This window comes from Fragaria vesca, linkage group LG7 (genome assembly GCF_000184155.1).
Source record: "Fragaria vesca subsp. vesca linkage group LG7, FraVesHawaii_1.0, whole genome shotgun sequence".
In the NCBI taxonomy this organism is placed as follows: domain Eukaryota; kingdom Viridiplantae; phylum Streptophyta; class Magnoliopsida; order Rosales; family Rosaceae; genus Fragaria; species Fragaria vesca.
The window spans coordinates 16,712,371-16,734,809 of record NC_020497.1 but is presented as its reverse complement, the minus strand read 5'-3'; the positions used below and the strand labels follow the sequence as shown (position 1 = coordinate 16,734,809).

General features: G+C 38.4%; 6 protein-coding genes across 6 annotated transcripts; 4 read left to right on the top strand and 2 right to left on the bottom strand.

The window, feature by feature from the left end:
• The first annotated feature begins 3,841 nt into the window (after positions 1-3,841).
• On the top strand, positions 3,842-5,185 carry LOC101294306. The gene has a single exon (XM_004307490.1). It carries the CDS (start codon positions 3,857-3,859, stop codon positions 4,853-4,855), a length of 999 nt encoding a protein of 332 aa, XP_004307538.1. The 5' UTR covers positions 3,842-3,856; the 3' UTR covers positions 4,856-5,185.
• Positions 5,186-6,291: 1,106 nt separating this feature from the next.
• On the bottom strand, positions 6,292-9,679 carry LOC101292255 (geranylgeranyl transferase type-1 subunit beta-like). The gene is made up of 11 exons (XM_004307483.1): positions 9,470-9,679; positions 9,297-9,372; positions 9,146-9,207; positions 8,868-9,007; positions 8,710-8,765; positions 8,538-8,614; positions 8,320-8,365; positions 7,616-7,740; positions 7,259-7,326; positions 7,078-7,165; positions 6,292-6,635 (listed from the first exon to the last, which is right to left on the bottom strand). Exons 1-11 carry the CDS (start codon positions 9,626-9,628, stop codon positions 6,486-6,488), a joined length of 1,047 nt encoding a protein of 348 aa, XP_004307531.1. The 5' UTR covers positions 9,629-9,679; the 3' UTR covers positions 6,292-6,485.
• A 150-nt stretch (positions 9,680-9,829) lies between these two features.
• Positions 9,830-12,984, top strand: LOC101292842. Its single transcript, XM_004307485.1, has 9 exons — positions 9,830-9,915; positions 10,016-10,077; positions 10,258-10,348; positions 10,511-10,597; positions 10,788-10,841; positions 11,416-11,600; positions 11,792-11,874; positions 11,988-12,088; positions 12,231-12,984. Exons 1-9 carry the CDS (start codon positions 9,868-9,870, stop codon positions 12,444-12,446), a joined length of 927 nt encoding a protein of 308 aa, XP_004307533.1. The 5' UTR covers positions 9,830-9,867; the 3' UTR covers positions 12,447-12,984.
• A 592-nt stretch (positions 12,985-13,576) lies between these two features.
• Positions 13,577-16,171, bottom strand: LOC101291669 (heat shock cognate 70 kDa protein-like). The gene is made up of 2 exons (XM_004307481.1): positions 15,958-16,171; positions 13,577-15,312 (listed from the first exon to the last, which is right to left on the bottom strand). The coding sequence occupies exons 1-2, from the start codon at positions 16,169-16,171 to the stop codon at positions 13,577-13,579; spliced, it is 1,950 nt and encodes a 649-aa protein (XP_004307529.1).
• Positions 16,172-18,074: 1,903 nt separating this feature from the next.
• LOC101300972 (putative disease resistance protein RGA4-like) lies at positions 18,075-21,637 on the top strand. The gene is made up of 5 exons (XM_004308826.1): positions 18,075-18,915; positions 18,971-20,882; positions 20,974-21,056; positions 21,156-21,227; positions 21,591-21,637. Exons 1-2 carry the CDS (start codon positions 18,075-18,077, stop codon positions 20,857-20,859), a joined length of 2,730 nt encoding a protein of 909 aa, XP_004308874.1. The 3' UTR covers positions 20,860-20,882; positions 20,974-21,056; positions 21,156-21,227; positions 21,591-21,637.
• Positions 21,638-21,786: 149 nt separating this feature from the next.
• On the top strand, positions 21,787-22,439 carry LOC101295948 (brefeldin A-inhibited guanine nucleotide-exchange protein 5-like). The gene is made up of 3 exons (XM_004307496.1): positions 21,787-21,802; positions 21,891-22,094; positions 22,244-22,439. Exons 1-3 carry the CDS (start codon positions 21,788-21,790, stop codon positions 22,370-22,372), a joined length of 348 nt encoding a protein of 115 aa, XP_004307544.1. The 5' UTR covers position 21,787; the 3' UTR covers positions 22,373-22,439.

Below are 22,439 nucleotides of genomic sequence, written 5' to 3'. Positions count from 1 at the left end.
GGAGTCCGTTTAAAGAGACGGAGTTAGTGAGAAGAGACCTGCACCGGTTGACATCTGCATGTAACGGCGTTTAGATAACGGTGGCAGTGAATTATGTGCCCGAAATGGGTCAAAACAGGCGTCTCAATTGGAATTGGACCTTTGTGAGTACGACCCGACCCGGAACCCGGGAACTATCCCTAGTGCGCTACTACGTAAGCCGATCTTAACCGTTAAATCAGTTTGAATGCTTGAGATGACGACACATTAGCCATTTAAGGTATTATCATGATTTTTAAATACTTTTATGCGTTATTTAAAATAAAAAAAAACACTAATGTGATTAAAATGTTTCTTTTTGGGCTGCTTTTCCAATCAAAGTAGATAAGGTCGGAAAAATTATCGATGAGATGTTGATCCTAAATTGCTATCATTTTGTCTTGTTAAAACAAAAAGAAATTTAGTTTCAGATACTGTAAATAAAAATAACTCATGTGACGACAAATATAAGCACCTCAATACATCAACTCTCGTTGATATTATAATCATTATATGTTGTCTAGCTGAGGTTAGGTCGTGTAGCATCTAGTCTAAGAATGAGCGTTGAGTGTACAACTGGGTCTGTGTAGCCTAGGATTTTAGTTCACCTTGTGGTTGGTTTCGCAATTGAGTTTATTTATAAAAATAAAAATAAAATTAAAATAAAGAAAATAAATATGGAAAAAGTCAAAAAACAAAGAAGAATCGTACAAAGTAGTGGAATGGTTGGGGGGACACAGCTTGACACACGTTGAGTTGAGGACGACTACCGGTCAACAACAATGCCGTTAGGGAAATTCTGACGGCGTGAAACAGACTTGGGACTTGGGAGCTTATCATAGACACGTATCATCAAAAGTGGTCAAGATAAGAAGAAGACACGGTGCTCCACCGTTCACACTCAAAGTCCAAAGACTACTTATCACAATTCACAACACCACACCTCCCTTATTTGATAACCAAAAATCATTAGTTGGGCCTCACGCCACTTGATCTCTAGATATTTTCCACTTCTTTTTATTATCAGACAACTTTTCTTCAACTTTTAATCTCATTCTAAATTCAGTTAGTAGAAGTGTAGAACTATAAGAAACACAACAAAGTATAATGGGAAGATTTGACGAGGATTCTTCCTAAATCGGAGTTATATATGTAATTTATAGATTATATTTTTTTTACAAGAATTTCAATAAAATAAGATGATGTCGTAGAACTAGACATATGTAATCTTTCACATACGACTGATAATGGTGTCGCACAACTGAATTGTGAAGAATCAGCACCGTCACTAAATAATGCTCTCACATGATCATTTATTATGGTGAACAACTAAAAAGAACTAATGAATGGATTGAATCTGAAACACAAGCTCGGCAAATTGTGCTTAAGCCTCTTCTAGGTCTCCGGTTACACTTCATCAATAACATCGTGTTTTAGCAGTCACCCAAACACTGCTTGTGTCAACTATTACAACAACTCCATCGCATGGCTAGTCAAGGAAAATAATCTTATTAATCCTTGTTTCTTTGTTTTTGTTTTTGGACGAATTATTGATGGTTGAAGTTGATAATGTACCGGATAGTACCTTCACTATAAGTCGAGTGGTTTCTGGTTTTAGGCTGTAACCTGGACCCTTATTATAGTCCAACCAATGGAATTGTATAATTGAGACCCTAATCATCTACATCAGTGACTAAAAGGTTGGAAATGATTAAACAAGAAGATAAGTGATAGCTAGGTAGCTTCGCTTGGCATGCTTTTTTCTAGACTTCGTCCTCGTATATATGTCATATGTGGTGTGTCCTTATAGGGCCGTCCGTGGCAGCTTTCATATATACCTAGTGTACTTTAGGTTATTAAGATTCCATTTTGCTTCTGTTAATTGAATAGCAAACAAGCATAGATCGTCCTCCATTAACGGTACTTGCTCATTTGTGGGAGTTGCTTGTGTTACGATCCAAATAATGTGACACACCAGCTTGAGTGTATGACATAATGAAACATGTAGAGTGTTTTCCCCAACATGGCTACTTGTAAGCAAGAGCCGATCTCATCGATGATCCGCTCTCGAAATGATGAAGAAGAGGCAAAATCTAAACTGATACGAGCTTGTATATACATATATCATGAGTTGGTATTTTGAGAATGTTGAACAAGTTGCATATTACAAACACTTTCTATTTTCTCGATAACTCCGTCTCCATTTTATAGGTTATTCACTCGATGACTATGAACGGAAGCGAATTTCGTAAGAAAAGGATAAAACTTTAGGGAACATTCCTAAAGATTTCATTGTTGGATTGCATTGTTTGTTCATATTTTTTTTGTTATCTATTGTCATCAGTGAAATAGGGCAGCAAACATTCAACCTTGCACTACAGATCTCCTGGTGAGGAGATGTGCATAGACATTGGGCCTAACTCCCTAAACTTGGCTCTGTTATGGTCAAGCAGCCATTATCTCTTGGTGTAAAGCCTGTGATTGAAAAATACCACAGACCCTAGGCCCAAAATATTGATGTCCTTTTTTTTTTTTTCCTTTTTTCTTTTTCTGAAGCGAGTATTGATGTCCTTAATAAGGGCTGCAAGTGTTTTTCTGGTGATCTATGATCTGTTAGTATGACTAATTGCACTTCTTTAGGGTAGACAATTACACGTCTATCAAAATAATATATGTTTGGTATCTAAATATGCACACAAATTATTTTTAACATATGGTCCAGGGGTCCCAAATTTCAATCATAAGATCATATGGATTGATTCTATTGATTGCCCTCCACAGCCACTTGTATCCAGCAAACTATAGGCAAGGCAACAGCAGAAGATGAACCTCAAGAATCAAGATGAATATCCTCCCTATTCTTTTGCCTTTTCCAGTTTATCTTATATGCTGAGGTTACATAAATTATCAGTATACGGTCTCAAATTGATTGGCAGTATATTATATTCTGTGCAAACAGAAAGGGAATGTGCATTTGTCAGAAGATTAAGATCTTTTAATCATGGGGTGTCAACCCCAGTTCTATAAGATAAAAGGTCATTAGCATTATGACTTGGAGTCAAAGACAGAGGAATCATAAACAGTCTTGCCCAGGAGACTAAGGTACAGAAAATCTAATAGTTAAACTCTCAGTTTATTAATAAAGCAGAATTTTTCTTTACTCTAAATCTGCTACAATATGAAATGAGATGCTAACCTATGGGCTATGGCTACGAGTATAGTTAAGCAAATTAGAGAGCTTCATTAGCAAATAATCAAATGACATATCACTGTCTTTGTCTTTGTGTTCCCATGTGAACGTTTCTTGAAGGAAGCGAGTCCTCTCAGCCATAAAACTAGTGAAGCCATTTGGCCATTTGCTCACTTTCATAGCTTGCTGTTTATTTCAGAGCTCCCAGTTTTGATTTTCTTTTTGTTTTTTTGGTTTAGTGAAGCCATTTGTCCATTTGATACGTACTATTAACTGAATGTGCTATCTGGGCCAGTTTTACTCTTTAGTTGGTTAAAAGCAGGAAGCTTTTGTAATATCATGATTTGATTTGAAGGGTGTGATTTGGAGAGAAAGAGAAGGGCTTTAGCCTTTGGGTGATGGTTTTAGCTTGTGGGTAAAGTAGTGAGCATGCAAAATAAAGAGAACTGGTAAAACAAATATCTAGGTTCTTGAGCTTTATCTTTTTCTCATAGAAGATTGGAGCTGTTCTGTTTAGTTGCTTACTTTCCTGAAGGTGTTTGATGAAATGTTAGAGTGAAGAAAGGTTGTGTGGAGAGCTGTATGATTTTCAGGTTGTGTCTTTAAAGGTGATTTTAGTGGTTTTTCTGATGAGATTTGGAGGCAAAGATGAAATCTTTGAGTAGTGTAGGACTTGGTTTGAGTGTGGTTTTTGGTTGCTTATTCTTGGCTCTAATTGCTGAGCTTTACTACTTGCTATGGTGGAAGAAGAGGCTGACCAACAGAGATATTGAAGATGACTACAGCAGCCCATCAAAGGAGGTGTTCTACATGTTCTGCTGGAGAAGGACTTCTAAGTCTTTGAGCCACATGGCTCAAAGCCCCCAACAGCTTTGTTCTTCATTCAGAATCACAGACACTCTTGTCCATGAACCAAATACTCAGCTTCAGCTTCATATGCACACAGCAAGCAACAATGATTTGCTGCTCAAACCCTTTGAAGAAGATGAGCTGGATGCAGAGCTTATGAGGCTGCAGAGCGCTTATGGGCCACCAAGACACCTCTTCACAATTGTGGAGGAAACAAAGGAGGACTTGGAATCTGAAGATGGGAAGTCTAAGTGTGGTGATAGGAGTCAAAAGGGGTCAAGAAGTAAGAGTTTGAGTGATTTGCTTATCACAGTGGAGACACCATATTTGACTCCTTTGGGCTCTCCAACTCTTTTCACACCTCCTCTTACTCCTTTGGACTCTCGTAACCAACATGGATTCAGTTTCAGTTCTCCTCTCTTTGAATCAAAGAGTGATGCAGAGTTCAACAAGATAAGGTCATCACCTCCTCCAAAGTTCAAGTTCTTGCAGGAAGCAGAGGAGAAACTTAGACTGAAATTGAAGGAACAAGCTGAGAAGGGTCTACAGAAGATTGATGGACCTGTTGAAGAAAAAAGAAGTAAAGCTAGTAAAGCTCCAATGTCAAAGTTCTTCAAAGATGAAGATCAAGATGGATCATATATCACCATTATTGTTGACAAGAACAAAGAAAGGGAGCTCAATCACCATCTTCATCATCTACAACACCACAATTCAAGCACTTCACAGGTACTACCACTAGCTTCTTCACCTTCAGCATTCAGATCATCAGTCAACAAGAAGCCCACTTTACATTAGAGCTCCATGAACCATTGTGATCCCTCTTCTCTTTTTTTTCTTAATTAATTACATTTTTGATTTTATCTTTGGTTGTTTAGCGGTGCTTAGAGGGTTTTCAGAATTAGGTTAATATGGTAATGCCTCAGTGCATTGTATCTTGATTTGATTTTAATGGGGGGGCAACAATTTGTGTAAGATGATGGTGAAAGATGGGTCTGCTGTAAGTGGGGGACCTATGGAGGACTGGAGTTCTTTGTTTTTATCCAGTCTCCATGTCTCCTGAGTTGTCTGATTCCTGTAATCTTCTTGTGACTGGATGCTACTATTCATCGTCTCTGTCCAAATACCAAAAATTCTATAGGACTCAAAGTGTTACACACAATGAGCTAATTATCTTCACCTTATTGGAACTCCAGAATACTATAGAACAGCCCATCAAATAATGCTGTAACTCCAGAATACTATAGAACATCCCATCAAATAATGCTGTAATTTCATAAGGCTCATTTTGGGACCAAAGTCTAGTTCCTGCTTTATCAGTAAGAAAATGCATAAACAATCATTGTGACCATATTGTTCTGGCATGTTTTTCCCACTAGGTAGGTGTTGAAGGTTTAGTTAATGTTAAACCTGGAGTTACCAGCTTACTAAATAAACATAGAACATGGATATACATGCTGACATGACAAATAACTAATTTATGGGGATGCCGGATGCATACCACCTGCGATACATGACAAAGTTGATGAAGTGAGAGAGATGCCTTTAGGCTTTTACCTAAACAACAAAGCCAAAGCAAATGCCCGTGAAAGTGCCTTGTGGGAATTTGCCGAAAGGTGCATATTCCCACCTTGAAGAATCATTATAGGCTTTTACTTTGTTACTGTCCTTTTGTATGGGCAATGTTGATGGATTCTTGGCTGAAATCATGAGCTTTCGGACTTTAATGCATACGTCCTCAGACACCCTCTCCAAATGTTCTACCATTTACCAAGTGCGTATTTGAGGCATCTATAAATGTAAACAGCCTGCAATGCGCCAGTTCTTCACTTTAGATTACAATAACGTTTTAGAAAGCTGATTGCAGTCTAGCAGTTTCATGCTGTGTTATGGGACAATGTCCTGGTGAGCACTACAAATATAAACTGATTTGCTAGCTGATTGCAGTCCAGCAGTTTCATCTATAAATATAAACTGCCATGGATTTCCACTACATCAAAACACGACAAGAATACAAAGATCAAAATACTTGCTTGATCGAGTGCGACGAGCTGCTCTTTGTCTAGTAATTGGTAACAGAATGACAAAAAGGATGTTGAGAAAATGTGTATCTTCATGTCATTATATATAGATGTTGTGTGTTTCAATGATGCTCTGATAAAATGAATTTTCGGAAGTCGTCTCCAACTTTATCACATTGTACAATGGAGAATACAGAAAGCATACTGTTGCATCCATGGAAGCGGTATTCATTTTTGTAACTCATATTTTGCCCTTCCAAAAACAATATTTGCAGTTGTAACTTATAACTAAGAATCTGTACTTTACAATCATTGTAGAATACATGAATGACAATATATTGTTAATTACACAATTGAATATGTGGAAAGTGGAAACACACTCCAACGAAACGAATATGAAGAATAAGTTAGATTCCTATAGCAGCAAGATCCGTCATTCCTAGCTCAACACAGAGTGAACTGAGGCCAGGTTCTTCGAGAAGGCTGAATGCTGTAAACCCATAGTACGAGTGATACAGATCTGGCAGTTCCCCTGGAAATTTGCTGAAACCACCATACTGATGGAAACACATATATGAACAAAGGTCAGGAGTTATAACCAATAGCAGGGAAGAAAATAGAACAGAGATTCATACTTCCATAGTATCACATGAACTAAATCATCTGAAAAATTTCCATGCAAATCAAGCACTATACTTGACTTATGTACTGACTTGCTTCCTTAGAACATGAACTTCCCTTTTTATATTCAATGTATTAATGTATGAATGATGTTTCCAATATTTAAAAAGTGAATACTAGGATAACCCACAAGGGATGCTAGCAGAGCCTCTAACATCAATAACCTCAGAATATCGTTTATATCATGCGTGAGAAGAGATTGGTCAAATAGCGTTTTTTTTTTTTTTTCCTATATGTAGTAATAACAAGGCAAATCTAAAGAAAATGTGCATTATTCCATCATCACAGGTTAGTATGAGAAAAAGAGAAACAAAGCACCTCAGACTGACAAGTTATTAAGAATCCACGCAAAGCTTTCTGGTCAATCAATTTGTGCCCCCCTAAAATCTTCAAAATTGATGCAATCCTATACAAACAGATATTCCTTGTCAAGTTACAGAATTCCAAATATTCTATATTCCAGCTATTCCAGAAACCCACAAGATATTCATCCACATACCAAAATGCATAACATGTGTCACTAGGCTTGTTGGGTCTACCCTGGAATCCACCATCAGCTGCTTGCCTCTGCAGTGTATACATGAATGATAGGTGAGAAAAGGTAATAAGAACGGAAAAGTAAACAAGGAGAATGCAAATGTCAGGGACTGTTGATTCCAGAATCTTAATTTGCAGATTTCAATTGGATTTGGTCTTATACATACGCGAGGAAGGTAATAAAAAAAAAAAGGAATGAGTTCTTCTCAAAGCTTTAAACAGCCCACATGCCTGTCAATTGTTTACTTGCTGGAATGCTAAAAGCTTACAATATCTGGGAAACTGATAATGATTAAAGAGATTAGGGGAGAAAATAAACCTGTAAACACCAAACCAACAGCATAGGCACATTTATTATGGAGGACGATATATTTTTGGAAAGTAAATCCTCTTCAAGGAACCCCATCAACCGGAGAGATGTAATACCACAATAAATTGCACCACCTGTGCCACAAGAAAGAACATTATATCATTGGAGAAGATGCAGAGTTGAATTCTATGACTTCAGAACAAGATGCAGAGTTGAACTCTATGACTTTAAATAAGATGTCTGGTCATGTTCTTATTCTATTTCCTCTTTGGTAACTACTCGTCGACAAGACTCGAGCAAAATATCAACAAACAAACACCCAACTGTAAATGGTCTGAGGGGTAAGGAAAGAGGGAAAGACATGGCTATGTTCTCATCAACATTGAATAAGCACAAGTAACTCATTATTGAAATGAGATGCAAATATTTATAGTAAAACTTGTCCGGGGAAATATATCAAGTACCGCAATAACTACAAAGAGAAACATAAGACTTTGTGTGTCAATAAAGGAGTGTTTGAGAAAAACTCAGTATGTCTTGAATTTCTGGTTGCATTTTTGACTTATTCAGCATGTCTTAGTTAAATATCATCTCTAACGACATGATACCAATACTACAGAACAAGTTTCCAGGACTGAAAGGAAAGTTATCCAGACCACATATACTACCTAATGAAAATAGTTATGCATTTCTAGATCCATGTTTCAACTCACCATGGGATTCTGCACCAGGAGTCAAGCCAAATCCACCATCATATGACTGAAAGATCAATGTCGGTTATGTATAAGTATCAATACGGTGATAATAAATATCTGAGATTCGGAAATGTACTGATCAAACACTAGAAGCAAGATATACAATGTGAATAGGACAAAAAAGTAATGAGATAAGTAGATAGACTGCCTAAGATCACTACAGTAGCTAGACAGACCTGGCAATTTATGATGTACTCCTTGGCTTTCTCTTTGTCCATGCCACTCCAATTTCCCAACATATGACAAATCGCAGCTGGTACATCAACCAACTAAATTCATACCACATTGTCAAAAATATTGAATTGAACAACCTAAACACTAAATCCACAACTGTTTTTCCTCTCTTACCAGCACAATAAATGAATCGAAGATCAGTCTCCGCCCCTGTATGTATAGGCATAAAACTGCCAAATTCAGTTGAAATCATCAGTAAATCAATCCAATTCATAACATCCCAAAAATAATAGAAGTAGACTCATTTTATAAAACTACAACTTTCACCATACCTCCCATCAGGTTGTTGAAGGTTTCTCATTGACTTCAATAACCACTCAGACTTGATATTAGACAAGTCGTAGCCGATAATTTTCAGTATAGCCAAGGCAGAATACGTGCTAGCCAAGTTACAGATACTCGAATTCAAAGTCTGTAAAAATTAACCACACCAAATCACTAACTCACGCATACACTTATCCTCATATTTTCTTAGCTGAATTGATCAAAATTCCACTATAACAACCAAAAAATAAAAAACAGATTAAGAATGGTGGTACAGACTCCATACCACATTATTATCATCTGGATTAAACTGAGAGCTTCTAGAACCACAAAACCCATAGAATTGCCCTGCACCAAATCAAAGACTCAATTTTTATTCCTATAATTTACAAAATTAAATCTCAAACAAAACCATTAACCTCAATTCAAATCCATACCATTGTTAACTTCGTCACAATCTCTAGGGCGAGCTTGCAGCGACAGAACCCAATCAGCTACCGCATTCTTATCAATCTGAAAAATCCAAAATCCAAATCAGCAAACCAAAAAAAAAAAAAAACTAGAATCCCAAAACGGAGACGTATTGGAGCTTGGATTGAGGATGACGTACGCAGTCGAGAGAGCGGAGGAGGTCGAGGCCGGAGACGACGAAGTAGGCGAGAGTGAGGCGGTTGATCTCTTGAGTCTGGTACTGGTGGGGGAGGATCTGGTACATCATCTGCAAGTAAGTCACGTGCTTTTCTCTCTCGAAAGGCTGACCGGAATCCATGGCGGTGGTTCAGTTCGCCGGAGACAGATCCCAAGTCGCGAGCTTTACGTCACTCTTTCTTCTCCGTTCTGTTATTTATAGCTTCTTCCTTTTTTATGAGTGGGTCCCTATTTGTTAACTAAAGGTTTCACCTTTAAGTGAAACGGTGGCGTTTTGGGTTTGTTCTAATACCCAGAGCCCCCACCCTAAAACCCTGACCCCGCTTTGGCCTATTGCTCAGTTTAGGAGGGGAACTAGTTATGAAGACGAACAAGGCGACGGTGTTGACATTTGCAGAGAAATGCAAGGTGACCCTTTTTGTATTCTCTTCTAGTTTTGTGGGAATTTTGTGTTGTTAGTATTGATTTTCATTAGTTTTGGTGTGATTTTTGGTTGGAACTATTGCAGAGTATACTGTCTGCGAATTGGCGAGGGCAGCTGAATACCATCAAGGCTGATGCTAAAGGAAGGTACACCCATTTGCTCAAACCTTTCAGTTTTCTGATTCTTGTTTGCAGCTTTTGTCTGGTTTGGTCTTGAGCTTTGTTCAGTGGTTAGTATTTAGCGAACTAAAAGAATCAATTTTTGGGAATATAGTGTCAGTGGCTCAGATATTGACTCTTGTTGTTTTCTCTGTATGGCTGTCTTAGCAAGGAGGACATTTACACATCAAAGATCAAGTACATATGCAAAAGAGGGAAGCCGTACATTTGGATACCAGAGAAGGAGTTGCACAATGTGGTAAGCTCATTTCATAATGTTTCAAGTGATTATCTTTACCTTCTGACATCAATAATTGCTTTCTTAATCTTCCAATTAAGTACCTTTGAGGTTTCTGCACACAAAGATTGGATTCTGTTGTCTATTGGTTCTTTTCCTCTTATTGGTTTTTTTTATCTGCAGAACTTAATTGTTGATGAACGGGGTTCTTTTTCTGTGGCTAGTCCCATCCCAGGGCCACTGGCAGGTTTACTTAGATCAATAAAGAAGGTAGAATTGTATCCCTTCTCCAAAATTGGCTAATTGAATGATACATGTTTTATGCCCAATATTTAGTCTAAAAGGCTTTGTTTCATAGTATCATAGGGCATTGTTGTAACATGAAGCGTCTAACGGTTTTTTTTTTTTAATTTATTTTTTATCTAAAGCTACCTAATCATTGATTTTTCTAAACTTTCAGTTACCAGATCGAGTTGCTCTGACTGGAGATGTTGTTCCTTTAACTGATGAAAAGGTAACCTTATAATCTTATATCCTTGTCCCTCCAACACTCTTGCTCTTTTAGAACTTATAATCTTATATCCTTATCCCTCCAACACTCTTGCTCTTTTAGAACAATATAATTCCTATTCCCAAATTCTCTTATTTCAACATGCTAGATCCATGTTCATTATTTCAAATCTTGATATTTAGTGTAGTTTTACTACTTCATTTGATCCTGCAACTGATTGCCTTCCTAAAGCAACCAATTAGTCAACTATTTAACATTAGATGATTGCAAGCCTGTGCCAAATGTTTGCTGGTCCAGACTGTGTAGGAATGCTGAAAATAGAGAGCACCTCCAGATGGCCTTTCATAGGATCTTGCACCTATTAACATTGTTAATCAAGGTCAATTCATTAAATCCACTATAAGGACACTAAAACAAAGAATGAATGCTAACATTAAGCTCAGGATGATGTATCTGACCTCATTAGATACAACTATTTAAGCGATGAGTAGGAACTTCAACTCTCAAATTTGGCAATTAGCTTATTGGGATGGTGATAATATATTCATTAACTAGGCTGTTATTGTTCTTGATATAGGCTCAGTCCGCAACAAAAGTCCTTAGAGAAGTCATGCAATCGGAACAGAGAGCAATCAGTGCTTCCAGTTATACAGTGTCAGGTGTATTAAGTTCTTCTGATCATAGTCGTACTTCGCGGAGTGAAAACCTTAAGGATCTCTTGGAAGGGGATGAAAAGTACATAGTTTATAAGTTCAACCAGAGGTAAGAATATTTTGGATACTGCTCTGTATTCTATGCAGAACATTGTTAATAAATGCTGATATAAAGATTTCATCAGTATCCTTGATGGTATCATTTTATGGATCATATCAGTCAGTAATTAAATCAGTTTTAGCAAGGGATGGAGTAATGTCAGTGTCGACTTCCTCTTACTTAAGGTTTTCAATGTCCAGATCTTGCATGTACATTGATGGAAATGGAAGCACTCATGAAATTGATGAAGAAGACATGGGTCAATGTAAAGCAGATCCGTTAGGTGAAATATATTTGATTGGCTTTTGAGTGATTCATACTCATTTTTTAGCTCTATGACTGTATGACAAGCTAAAACTGTAGCATCTCTCACTCCTGAAATATTTTCATGTCCAGCTTGTTTATCTGCTAAGCTTATTGATGGGATAAATCAGAGTGTAGCAAGACGCAGAGCCCTGACGCTTTTTTGTTTGACATACAAGAATGCAAATGCTAAGGTATAACTTCGTGTATTTCTTTATCAATAATATACTATATGACTAGCTTCAGTTAAAGGTTTACTCGTACTTTGTACTAGATATGCGTTATCACCTGTTTTACTGGAAGACCTTACCTTGTTAATTCATCTTTTATTGGAAGGATGCATACATGCTGTCTGTCGATCACAAGGGATTTGAGGTATTGAGCAAGGTTGCCGGTCCATTGTCGAAGGGAGACATTGGTCAGTACCAGTGGAAGGAGTTCAGATTTAACTTGAAGGAAGAGGCACGTGATGTTGAATCATTCTGCCGTCAACTTGTAGAAATGGAAATGGATGCTGTTAAGGAGGTCTCAAGCCATAGTGGTTTAGCCTGACAAGGTATCATGGCTGTTCTATATCAGTTACGTGTCTTTGTTTTTTCATTTTGACATATTTTTATGGAAAGAATTTTTTGATTCTGGTTCCCTGTTAATATTGTTGTTCCACCCTTCAATTCATACTACTGCGAGAACCTTCTGTATAATAGTCCAAGTCATGAACTGACCAAAGACAACATAAGGATTTCTACATAATCTGTTGAAGCCTTGAAGGACCGGTTCCTAAAAGTCATGCTAATTTTCTGCAATGCTAAACCTCAAATATTGTGAGGAGGTTTAGCATGACATAATCTGTTTTAGCAACGTTTGATCATGGGCAAGATTCATAATTGCCTGGACTCTTGTTAGCAGAAAGAGCTAGGGCATAAGAACAGGTTATTTTGCTAAGAACTAAACCTTTTTGACGGGATCTCATTTTTACAATACAATAAACTTGTTACAGATAGGTTTCATAGGTAATCATGCTTAACAAACTTAACAAGTAACATCATAAAGATGTTGGCAAATGTTCAAAAGCACATACTGTACCGACATACTGCAGCAAAACCAAACTGAAATCCTAAAACCGCCAATTTTCCAGAATATAACAGAAGCGAAACCAACTTAAACCAATCAATATAAGCTTGATTTCCAGTTACCAGTTACCACTCTTGCTTTCAGTTCATAAGATGGAAAGACAACATAAGGGTTTCTATGAACTGACCAAAGAAAGCATAAGGATTTCTATGTATTCTGTTTACAAAAAGGCTTAAAAGCTAAAACCTCCTCCTTTCAGACAATGCAGAAAATTCGCAGTTTTAGGCCTCCTCAGACAAACAACATGGACCCTTCAACTCTCGATTATGAGACAGATTCAAAATGGCCTGGACTATTCTTAGCTGAAAGTTAGGAGGCCACTGCCCAAATCTCATTTTTATATGGGAAGAAGAATGCATCAAAATAAAAGAAACATGTTGGATAGGGTTCATTGGCAAACATGTTAGCAAACTTAGCAAGAAACATCATAAATATCCGGGCAAAAAAGTGTTCGAAAGTACCATAGGGAAAATTATACTAACACTACAGCATAATCAAACTAAAATCCTAAAACCCACCAGTTTTCCAAAACAAAAACTAACAGAACCACCTTAGTCGACTTCTTCAATCTTCGGACCAGCACCACTTCCACCAGAAGGAGGAACATCAGCATCCGCTCCACCACTCATGTCAGGAGCAGCACCACCCTGGTACATCTTGGCAATGATAGGGTTGCAAAGACTCTCAAGCTCCTTCATCTTGTCCTCGAATTCATCAGCCTCTGCTAGCTGATTATTATCGAGCCAGTGAATGGCCTCCTCAATTGCATCTTCAATCTTCTTTTTGTCTGATGGGTCAATCTTTGATGCAATCTTGTCATCCTTGATGGTGTTCCTCATGTTGTAAGCGTAGTTCTCAAGAGCATTCTTAGCCTCGACCTTCTTCTTGTGATCCTCGTCTTCTGCTTTGTACTTCTCAGCCTCTTGGACCATCTTCTCAATCTCTTCTTTGGACAGCCTTCCCTTGTCATTGGTAATAGTAATTTTGTTCTTCTGCCCTGTGGTCTTGTCCTCAGCAGACACATTGAGAATGCCATTGGCGTCAATGTCAAAGCAAACAGTAATCTGAGGGACTCCCCTAGGAGCTGGAGGAATGCCAGAGAGCTCAAACTTGCCGAGCAAATTGTTGTCACGAGTCCTTGTCCGCTCACCCTCATAAACCTGGATCAAGACACCAGGCTGATTATCTGAATAAGTAGAGAACACTTGCTCTTTCTTGGTTGGAATGGTTGTATTCCTCGGAATCAACACAGTCATCACACCTCCAGCTGTTTCCAAACCCAAGGACAGAGGAGTCACATCAAGAAGCAATAGGTCCTGCACCTTCTCATTACCCTCACCGCTAAGAATAGCAGCCTGCACAGCAGCTCCATAAGCAACAGCTTCGTCTGGGTTGATGCTTTTGCACAGTTCCTTTCCGTTGAAGAAGTCTTGCAACAATTGCTGTACTTTAGGAATCCTGGTAGAACCACCCACAAGTACAACATCATGGACTGTGCTCTTGTCCATCTTCGCATCCCTCAAACACTTCTCAACTGGTTCCATACACTTCCTAAACAAATCCATGTTAAGCTCTTCAAACCTAGCACGCGTAATGGTTGAATAAAAATCGATACCCTCAAACAGGGAGTCAATCTCAATTGTAGTCTGTGCAGTGGATGAGAGAGTCCTCTTTGCTCTTTCACAAGATGTCCTCAACCTCCTAAGAGCTCTTGGGTTTCCACTGATGTCCTTCTTGTTCTTCCTCTTAAACTCTTGAACAAAATGGTTCACCATCCTATTATCAAAATCCTCTCCACCCAAATGGGTATCTCCAGCAGTAGACTTCACCTCAAAGATACCTTCTTCAATGGTAAGTAGAGAGACATCAAAAGTACCTCCACCAAGATCGAAAATCAACACATTCTTCTCTCCCACACTAGTTGCCTTCTTGTCAAGACCGTATGCAATGGCAGCAGCTGTAGGCTCATTGATAATACGCATCACATTAAGGCCAGCAATGACACCAGCATCCTTTGTAGCCTGTCTCTGAGAATCATTGAAGTAAGCAGGCACAGTCACAACTGCATTCTTGATTGATGAGCCGAGATAAGCCTCTGCAATCTCCCTCATCTTAATAAGAACCATAGATGAAATCTCTTCCGCAGCAAACTGTTTGTCCTCCGCTTTGTAACTTACTGTAATCATCGGCTTGTCACTAGGGCCAGCAGTGAGCTTGAAAGGCCATAGCTTCATGTCACCCTGAACAGAAGAGTCGCTAAATCTCCTTCCAATCAACCGCTTAGCATCTGTGAAGATAACCAAATCCATTTAGAAAACACTGCATAAAATTGACAAGCTAGAACACGGACAGTATCCTCAAAACAACAAAAACAACCACAGTAAACTTCATACACTAGACAGCTCCAAAAAAATAACCATCTACAATTTCAAAACCCTCTTGTTTCTTATAAGACGCCAAGAACAAACCACATAGGCTACTAAATTCTACCACATTGGTTCGAATCGAATCCAAACTTCCAAATTATAACATTGACAGGTTGTCCAATACAATATTAATATCAAAATTGACAAATTTACAAAACTCTGATCATCGAGCTAGCTAGTGTAGGCAAACAATCCATCACAAGCATACTTGTCTGTTACATTGCTATAAAATTCTTTGTTTCGGATTCGTTGGTCCTTGCTGTAATGTATTTCATTTCCATAAAGTAACTGTACGTTCAATCAATTTCTAATACAATTTCAGCATCAAGTTAAAACGAAAACAAGGTATTCATTCAAGCACAGAAAATGTCCAAGAAGCTAATGATCTTATTTGAAAGAGACTCTTTAATTATCCAAACGAGCACAGATTTACAACACATTGAACCAGTCATATATAATATCAAATCACAATGTATATAAGCAGCACAATTCGAAACGTTACGTACCAAAGACGGTGTTGATAGGGTTCATGGCGACCTGGTTCTTTGCAGCATCACCGATCAAACGCTCGGTGTCAGTGAACGCCACATAAGACGGCGTTGTTCGGTTGCCCTGATCGTTGGCTATGATCTCAACACGGTCGTGCTGCCACACTCCGACGCAAGAATAAGTGGTGCCGAGGTCGATTCCAATCGCCGGTCCCTCTCCTTTTCCGGTCATTGTGTACGGATCAAGATCTCAAGGAGTGAGAATGTGATTAGGGTAGTAATGTGTGTGTCACTTGTCACAGGCTCAGAGGTGCTTGGGGCTTTTATATAGTCTGGAATAGGTCTAGAATGTTCGTAATGCGAGTAATGTGTTGAGTTTGTTTCCGTTTTGTGATCGTTTACCAAGTCCAGTCCACACTCCACTCTTCTGAAGAAATTTAGTTTATTAATTACGGAAATTCTGTAATATTCTGGATTTTTTTGGTTAAAGGTTAGTTTGAGATATGTATTTTCCAAAGAAAAGGTCATTGGTTCCGTCGATGACGGGATGGGGCGAAAGAATTTTTGGTGAAACAAAACGAGACATAACGTTCTTCATGTACTAAATGAAACTCTTGATCACAAGGTCACACCATCTGAGTTCTGGCAGCAAATTCTTGTGATATGTCCTGCATTGTCAAAACCAGTGTCATGTTTAGCCTGGTATATATGCTAATATGTTGAACGAAATCTATCCTCTGATTCAGAAAAATAAATTGTTGTTTAGTTTCACCACATCAAAAATGTGATACAAAAACAAATGTTCGATCCCAAATTCGAAATATTATAGGTGTTATGCAGAGTGTTGTTCCTAGATATGTCACACTATCATGAACTGCAGTCCTCATAGAGATCAGTTGCAGGGAAAAGATTTCTTCTATTTCGTTCAATGAGGCTGAAACATTGGTGAGTGATCCTCAGTAATGTAAGGTGCTAGTTACAAATTTAGTGGACGAGTTAAATCTGACCGTGTTGTAGCTAGATATTGAGCATAAGAACATCTTTCCGGCCATATATATATATATATATATATATATATATATAGGGCCCTTCTACTAAGAGATCCCTTTTTTGACATATATGAGGGATCAAACATTAGACCTACTTTTTAATCACATTTTTCAATCTTAACCGTTCAGTTTTTAGGTCCTAATATGTATATCACTTCTGTAAAATTTCATCCAAATTGGTGATCGTCAAGGTGTTCAAAACTGCGAATTAAAATTATAGGCATGAACGGTTCAGGTTTGGCAGATTTGATCCATCAATTGATTTCAGTTAGTTCGAAGCTTTAACGATCACCAAATGGGATGAAATTTTGCAGAAATGATCTACATATATACATCTAAATATTGAACGGTGGAGATGTTGATATGTGATTAAAAAGTTTGTATAATACTTGATCCCTCATATATGTCAAAAAAAGGGATCCCTTGTATATGCGTTGTATAGTCATTTGCAGCCATCAACTTCCATATCCAGATAGCTTCCAAGGTTTTTCGGTTATTTGGGTAAACATAGGTTGAAGCTGATTCAAGCAGCTGAGGCACCAAGTCACCCAAAAACAGTATTGAAAGAGCAGAGATCCCTTATTTTTCGAATTCTCTCCATATCAGTCATTCGAGTCGGTCGTCCCAACTCAAAGTAAATGTTAATTTAGGTCCAAGATTTAAAGCAAATCTATGTTGATGCATGCCATGCTGAGCCGGCCAACTTCTACCAAAATTTTGAGCATCTTAGAAGTCCATTAGAACATCTCCAGGGAAAAGACAACACAAAATTCTAGACCTTCATGTTACTCGAGAAAATCTGACCAAAACTGAATATGAAAGTAAAGTATTATTCTTTATCATTTCTTTTGGTTAACTCAAAGAAACGGGAGAATCAGTTTTTCCCTGTTATGGAAGTTGGGTATCTTGGTTGGAGACGTTTTGCATTCTTCGCCTTGTTGACAAAGTTATGTATCAGCGATCTTATAAAATGGAGAGACAATCAAGACGATAGCACACTCATTATTCTACATTCCTCTCTTTTCAGTCTTCCATTTTCGATCATTCTCGTTTCTCAAACCCTAGTTAGCTGCTTCAATTAAGAACATGGCCGGAGTCCTAGTTGACGTTCTACTGGAGCGTTTGGCTGCTCTCGCCCTTGACAAGATCGAACAAGAGATGAAGCTGGTGGTCGGGGTCAAGCAAGAAATCAAAAATCTCACCGAGAAACTCGAAGCTATTCACGCTGTGCTGGAGGACGCAGAGCAGAGGCAAGAGATGGATACCAGCGTGAAGCTTTGGCTGAATAAGCTAAATGATGTTTCCTTCGACATGGATGATGTGCTGGATGAGTGGATCACTAAAGTTCTCAGACGTCAACTGGAGAAACAAGAAAAACAAAGCTCAAAAGCTCTTAGTAATAAGAAGAAGGTATGCTTCCCTTTTCCTTCCTCTTGCTTTCGCTTCGGCAAAGTCGATTATCCGTTATTTCTTCGTCATGAAATTGCTGCGAAGATAAAGGAACTGAATGAAAGATTAGCTTTGATCGATCAAAACAAACAAAGTTTTAACTTTCAAACCACCACAAGGGCAGTCCCTGAACTACCTCAAAGACCAAAAACTACTTCTCTTCCCCATATTAGAACATTTGGTCGAGAAAATGAAAAAAATCTCATCATTAGCAAGCTGCTAAGTGAGAGTAGTGAAGAAAACGAGGTTCCTCTGATCATCCCTATTGTAGGGATGGGGGGTATGGGGAAAACAACTCTTGCCCAAATTGTCTATAATGATGATAAGATCAAATCTCATTTTGACAAGAACATATGGGTATGTGTTTCAGACCCTTTTGAAGAGATCAAAATTGCTAAAGCTATCATTGAAGGTCTAGATAGAAATAATACCTCAAATGAGTTGCAAACTCTTACACAGTGCATATATAAATTGCTATGTGTGGAACCCAACACGTAGTCAATGGGAAGAATTAATCAAACCTTTACAAAAAGGTGCTATGGGTAGTAGGGTATTAGTGACCACTCGAAATGAGAATGTTGCTACTTTTATGAAAGCAAGAACTCAAATGATCCTTTTGAAGGAGTTGAGTGAAGCATTTTGTTTGTTACTGTTCTACTACAGTGCAGACATGGATGAGAGTAGTGTGTCTAAAGAGTTTAAAGATATGGGGTTAGAGATTGTGAAACGGTGCAATGGGTTGCCTCTTGCTGCAAAGACATTAGGAAGCCTCATGCGCAATAAGAAAAAAATTCAGGAATGGCAAGCTGTTTTAAAGAGTGAAACATGGGAACTAAAAGAGATACAACAAGATGTTTTTCGACCACTACTACTAAGTTATCATGACTTGACTCTAGCAACTAAACGATGTCTTTTGTATTGTGTTATATTTCCAAAAGATTACGTTTATGATAAGGATCAATTGATTGAGTTGTGGATGTCACAAGATTATCTGCATGTCAAAGGAAACAAAGAATGGAGGATAGTCGGTCAAAATTATTTTGATGATTTGGTGTTGCGGTCATTCTTTCAAGATATTAATATCGATGATGAGAGTTATGGAGGTTATGAAAATGTAACATGCAAAATTCATGATATTGTACATGACTTTCTGCAATATTTGACCGAAAATGAAATCAAACGTCTTGAGTTTGATGCTAGCGAGAGAGAGGAGGTGTCAAATGATAAAATTCATCATTTGACCTTGGTACATGCATCTGACTCTTTTTTAGATTGTCTGCTCAGTTATAAAAGATTACGTACCTTCACTGTTCTAATAGACAAGCCCATTCTTTCAGGTCAGCTAATGTTTGACTTGATTGTAGAATTGAAAAGCCTTAGAACATTAACCTTATTGGATAATCGAAGAAATCTGTCCATTCCCAAGAAGATAGGTGAATTGATACATTTGAGGTATCTTGATTTATCCGGTAATAGTAAATTGAAAGAATTACCGAGCGTCATTGGTAGCTTATACAACCTGCAAACCTTGCGACTTTATGGTTGCCAGAGTCTCGAGGAAATAGATGTGCGAAGGCTAATTAACTTGAGGCATCTTCATCTTCGAGGCTGTTCCGTAAGGTTAATCAAAGGGATTGAGAAATTAAGAGATCTACAAACGCTAGATGTGTTTCGTGTCGGAGCTGTTGAAGGAAACAAGTTGGAAGATCTGAAAGACTTGAACCAGCTTCAAGGGAGTCTTGAGATTGAGATTACGGGGAATCCAAAGATGGCGGAGAATGCAGCAATTCTGGTGAATAAGCCTCACCTCTTGGAATTGAATCTACTGTTCCCTCTTGGTGGAAACCTTGATCCAGGTTTGGGTAGAGAAATTATGAATGGGTTAGAGCCGCATCCAGGTTTGGAATCTTTAACCATCTGGAGGTATAAAGCCGAGGCCTTCTCCCCATGGTTGTCGTCTTTACACAGCCTGAGAGTGCTCTCCCTTGAAGTTTGCGATTGTCAGGTTTTGCCTTCTTTAGGGAAACTGGCGTCCCTTGAATCATTGACTATTCGGGGTCTCCATGGAGTTGAGAAGGTAGGAGTTGAGTTTTTGGGAATAGAACTAGGGAAAACCTCGTCATCTTCCATTTTCATATCATTCCCCAAGCTGAAGAAACTCACCATCGAATCCATGTGGTCATGGGAAGAGTGGGAAGGAGTGGAAGAGGAGAACTCTGAGAAGATTACAATCATGCCATGCCTTTCTGAATTGACAGTGTATGGCTGTCAGGAGCTAAAAGCACTGCCGGACTTCCTGTGGAAGACACCACTACAGAAGTTGCGCATCAGCAGCTCTCCCATTCTCGAAAACCTTTACAGAGAAGAAACAGGCGAGCAGTGGGCCAAGATTTCTCACATCCCGAACACCAAAGTTGGATGAATTGGTGGCGCATTGATTTCCTGGTAGGACATCCCTTGCTGGCCCCTCAGGTTCATCTTTTGATATTTTGTAAATTTATTACCTTTTTATTAATTAAGCTTTTATCGTATACAGAATTGTAACAGGCTACTCGTACAGTTCACATTCAGAATGGCATTGGAGACTTGGACTTGTCAAGCTGATGGCATCCTAATTTGGTTAGTGAGCTGCATACCTATATTGTCATCAACCATGGTCTTTGTAGCTTCTAGCTAAGCAGCTCATGGCTTCCTCACATAGACTGAACTCCCTGTCAGCTTTTATCAGAGGGAGAGGCTGGAGAAGCTGAAGCAGAAGGCCCGAGAAATGAGAAAGTAATTGCTGATAAGGTATGGATTCTTACAATTGATTACTTTTCCAGCTCTGCAGCTCTCTTTGGTCTTTGCCATTATGAATAATCATAATTGAGTTTACATGAAATTGTGGAATCTTATGTCTGTCTGGAAAGACAGATGATGGGAACAAGGGACCTTGCGCTGGGTAGGAGTTTATTTTTCTAGTTCATTGTGTCTGTCTATCCATGTAGTTTGCTCATGTACATCAGCACTCAGTGTCGCTCATGCTTTGTGCAATTGTACATATGCAATCAGCACATTTATATTCTGTATGGACGTATGAATGTTTGATACTTGTCTAGAAATTGAAGGGCAAGAAATAGTTCTTACAATCATTAAATATTGTTTCAAATGCAGTACATGGGGAACCTTTGCTGGGAGTTATCAGAGTCTGCTCTGCACAGGTACCTATTTTATTTTATTTATAATTAGGTTCCCAATATCAATTTCAAAGCAGCTAATGAATCATAGTTTGAACTTGTAGTAAGAGTCCTGTCAACCAAGCTACATCAAAGGCAATGCTTACGCAGATGATCAGCATCATATTCAGGAGAATGGAGACTGATCCGGTGCGGATTTAAATCTTATATTCTGGATGTTCATTCTCATATTCTGTTTCAATTTTGTTTTTTTACACTGTTTTGTAATTTCTCGCAGGACCTTCAGGTTTCATCATCTGCTTCTGTTGGAAATACAGAAGCCATTACAACACAAAATTCAAATACAGAAGCTGAAGAAACTTCTGCGGCAGACCAAAATGAGAAAGAAATGACTCTAGGAGATCAACTTAACCAGGCTAAAGAGACATCCATTGCATCTGTTGAGGAACTTCATAATCTTGCAGGTGGTGCTGACATCAAGGTACATATTATTCTTTAGTAACCGATGTGCTTGGTACCTCATGCACTCTCAAGTTCTGCACTTTCCACTGTTTACTATGTCTCTAATCATGGATAGTTTAACTTGCGAGGCTTCCTTTGTACTGACATTGTACGTCTTTCAATGTTTAGGGTTTAGAGGCCGTCCTGGACAAAGCTGTGCATCATGAAGATGGCAAAAAGATAACCAGGTTTGGATATGATATTATGCCCTTAAGATATGTATTCCCAACAAACCCAGTGTTGCACATTTATTTATAATGTGCCTAACTGATGCTCTATTTTTATAAGAGGGATTGACCTGGACAGTATGAGCATAGTTCAACGT

What these genes read in the sequence shown, in the direction of transcription:
- LOC101294306 (XM_004307490.1), top strand. Translation starts at nt 3,857, where the DNA reads ATGAAATCTTTGAGTAGTGTAGGACTTGGTTTGAGTGTGGTTTTTGGT.
- LOC101292255 (XM_004307483.1), bottom strand. Translation starts at nt 9,628, where the DNA reads ATGGATTCCGGTCAGCCTTTCGAGAGAGAAAAGCACGTGACTTACTTG. An exon ending in TCCTCCGCTCTCTCGACTGC is followed by an intron (nt 9,373 to 9,469) that starts GTACGTCATCCT and finishes TGGATTTTTCAG; the next exon opens with ATTGATAAGAATGCGGTAGC. An exon ending in TCCTGGTGCAGAATCCCATG is followed by an intron (nt 7,741 to 8,319) that starts GTGAGTTGAAAC and finishes CTTGTGGCACAG; the next exon opens with GTGGTGCAATTTATTGTGGT.
- LOC101292842 (XM_004307485.1), top strand. Translation starts at nt 9,868, where the DNA reads ATGAAGACGAACAAGGCGACGGTGTTGACATTTGCAGAGAAATGCAAG. An exon ending in AAGGCTGATGCTAAAGGAAG is followed by an intron (nt 10,078 to 10,257) that starts GTACACCCATTT and finishes TGGCTGTCTTAG; the next exon opens with CAAGGAGGACATTTACACAT. An exon ending in AGAAGGAGTTGCACAATGTG is followed by an intron (nt 10,349 to 10,510) that starts GTAAGCTCATTT and finishes TTTTATCTGCAG; the next exon opens with AACTTAATTGTTGATGAACG.
- LOC101291669 (XM_004307481.1), bottom strand. Translation starts at nt 16,171, where the DNA reads ATGACCGGAAAAGGAGAGGGACCGGCGATTGGAATCGACCTCGGCACC. An exon ending in CCCTATCAACACCGTCTTTG is followed by an intron (nt 15,313 to 15,957) that starts GTACGTAACGTT and finishes TTATCTTCACAG; the next exon opens with ATGCTAAGCGGTTGATTGGA.
- LOC101300972 (XM_004308826.1), top strand. Translation starts at nt 18,075, where the DNA reads ATGGCCGGAGTCCTAGTTGACGTTCTACTGGAGCGTTTGGCTGCTCTC. An exon ending in GTGCATATATAAATTGCTAT is followed by an intron (nt 18,916 to 18,970) that starts GTGTGGAACCCA and finishes CTTTACAAAAAG; the next exon opens with GTGCTATGGGTAGTAGGGTA.
- LOC101295948 (XM_004307496.1), top strand. An exon ending in CAGGTGGTGCTGACATCAAG is followed by an intron (nt 22,095 to 22,243) that starts GTACATATTATT and finishes TTCAATGTTTAG; the next exon opens with GGTTTAGAGGCCGTCCTGGA.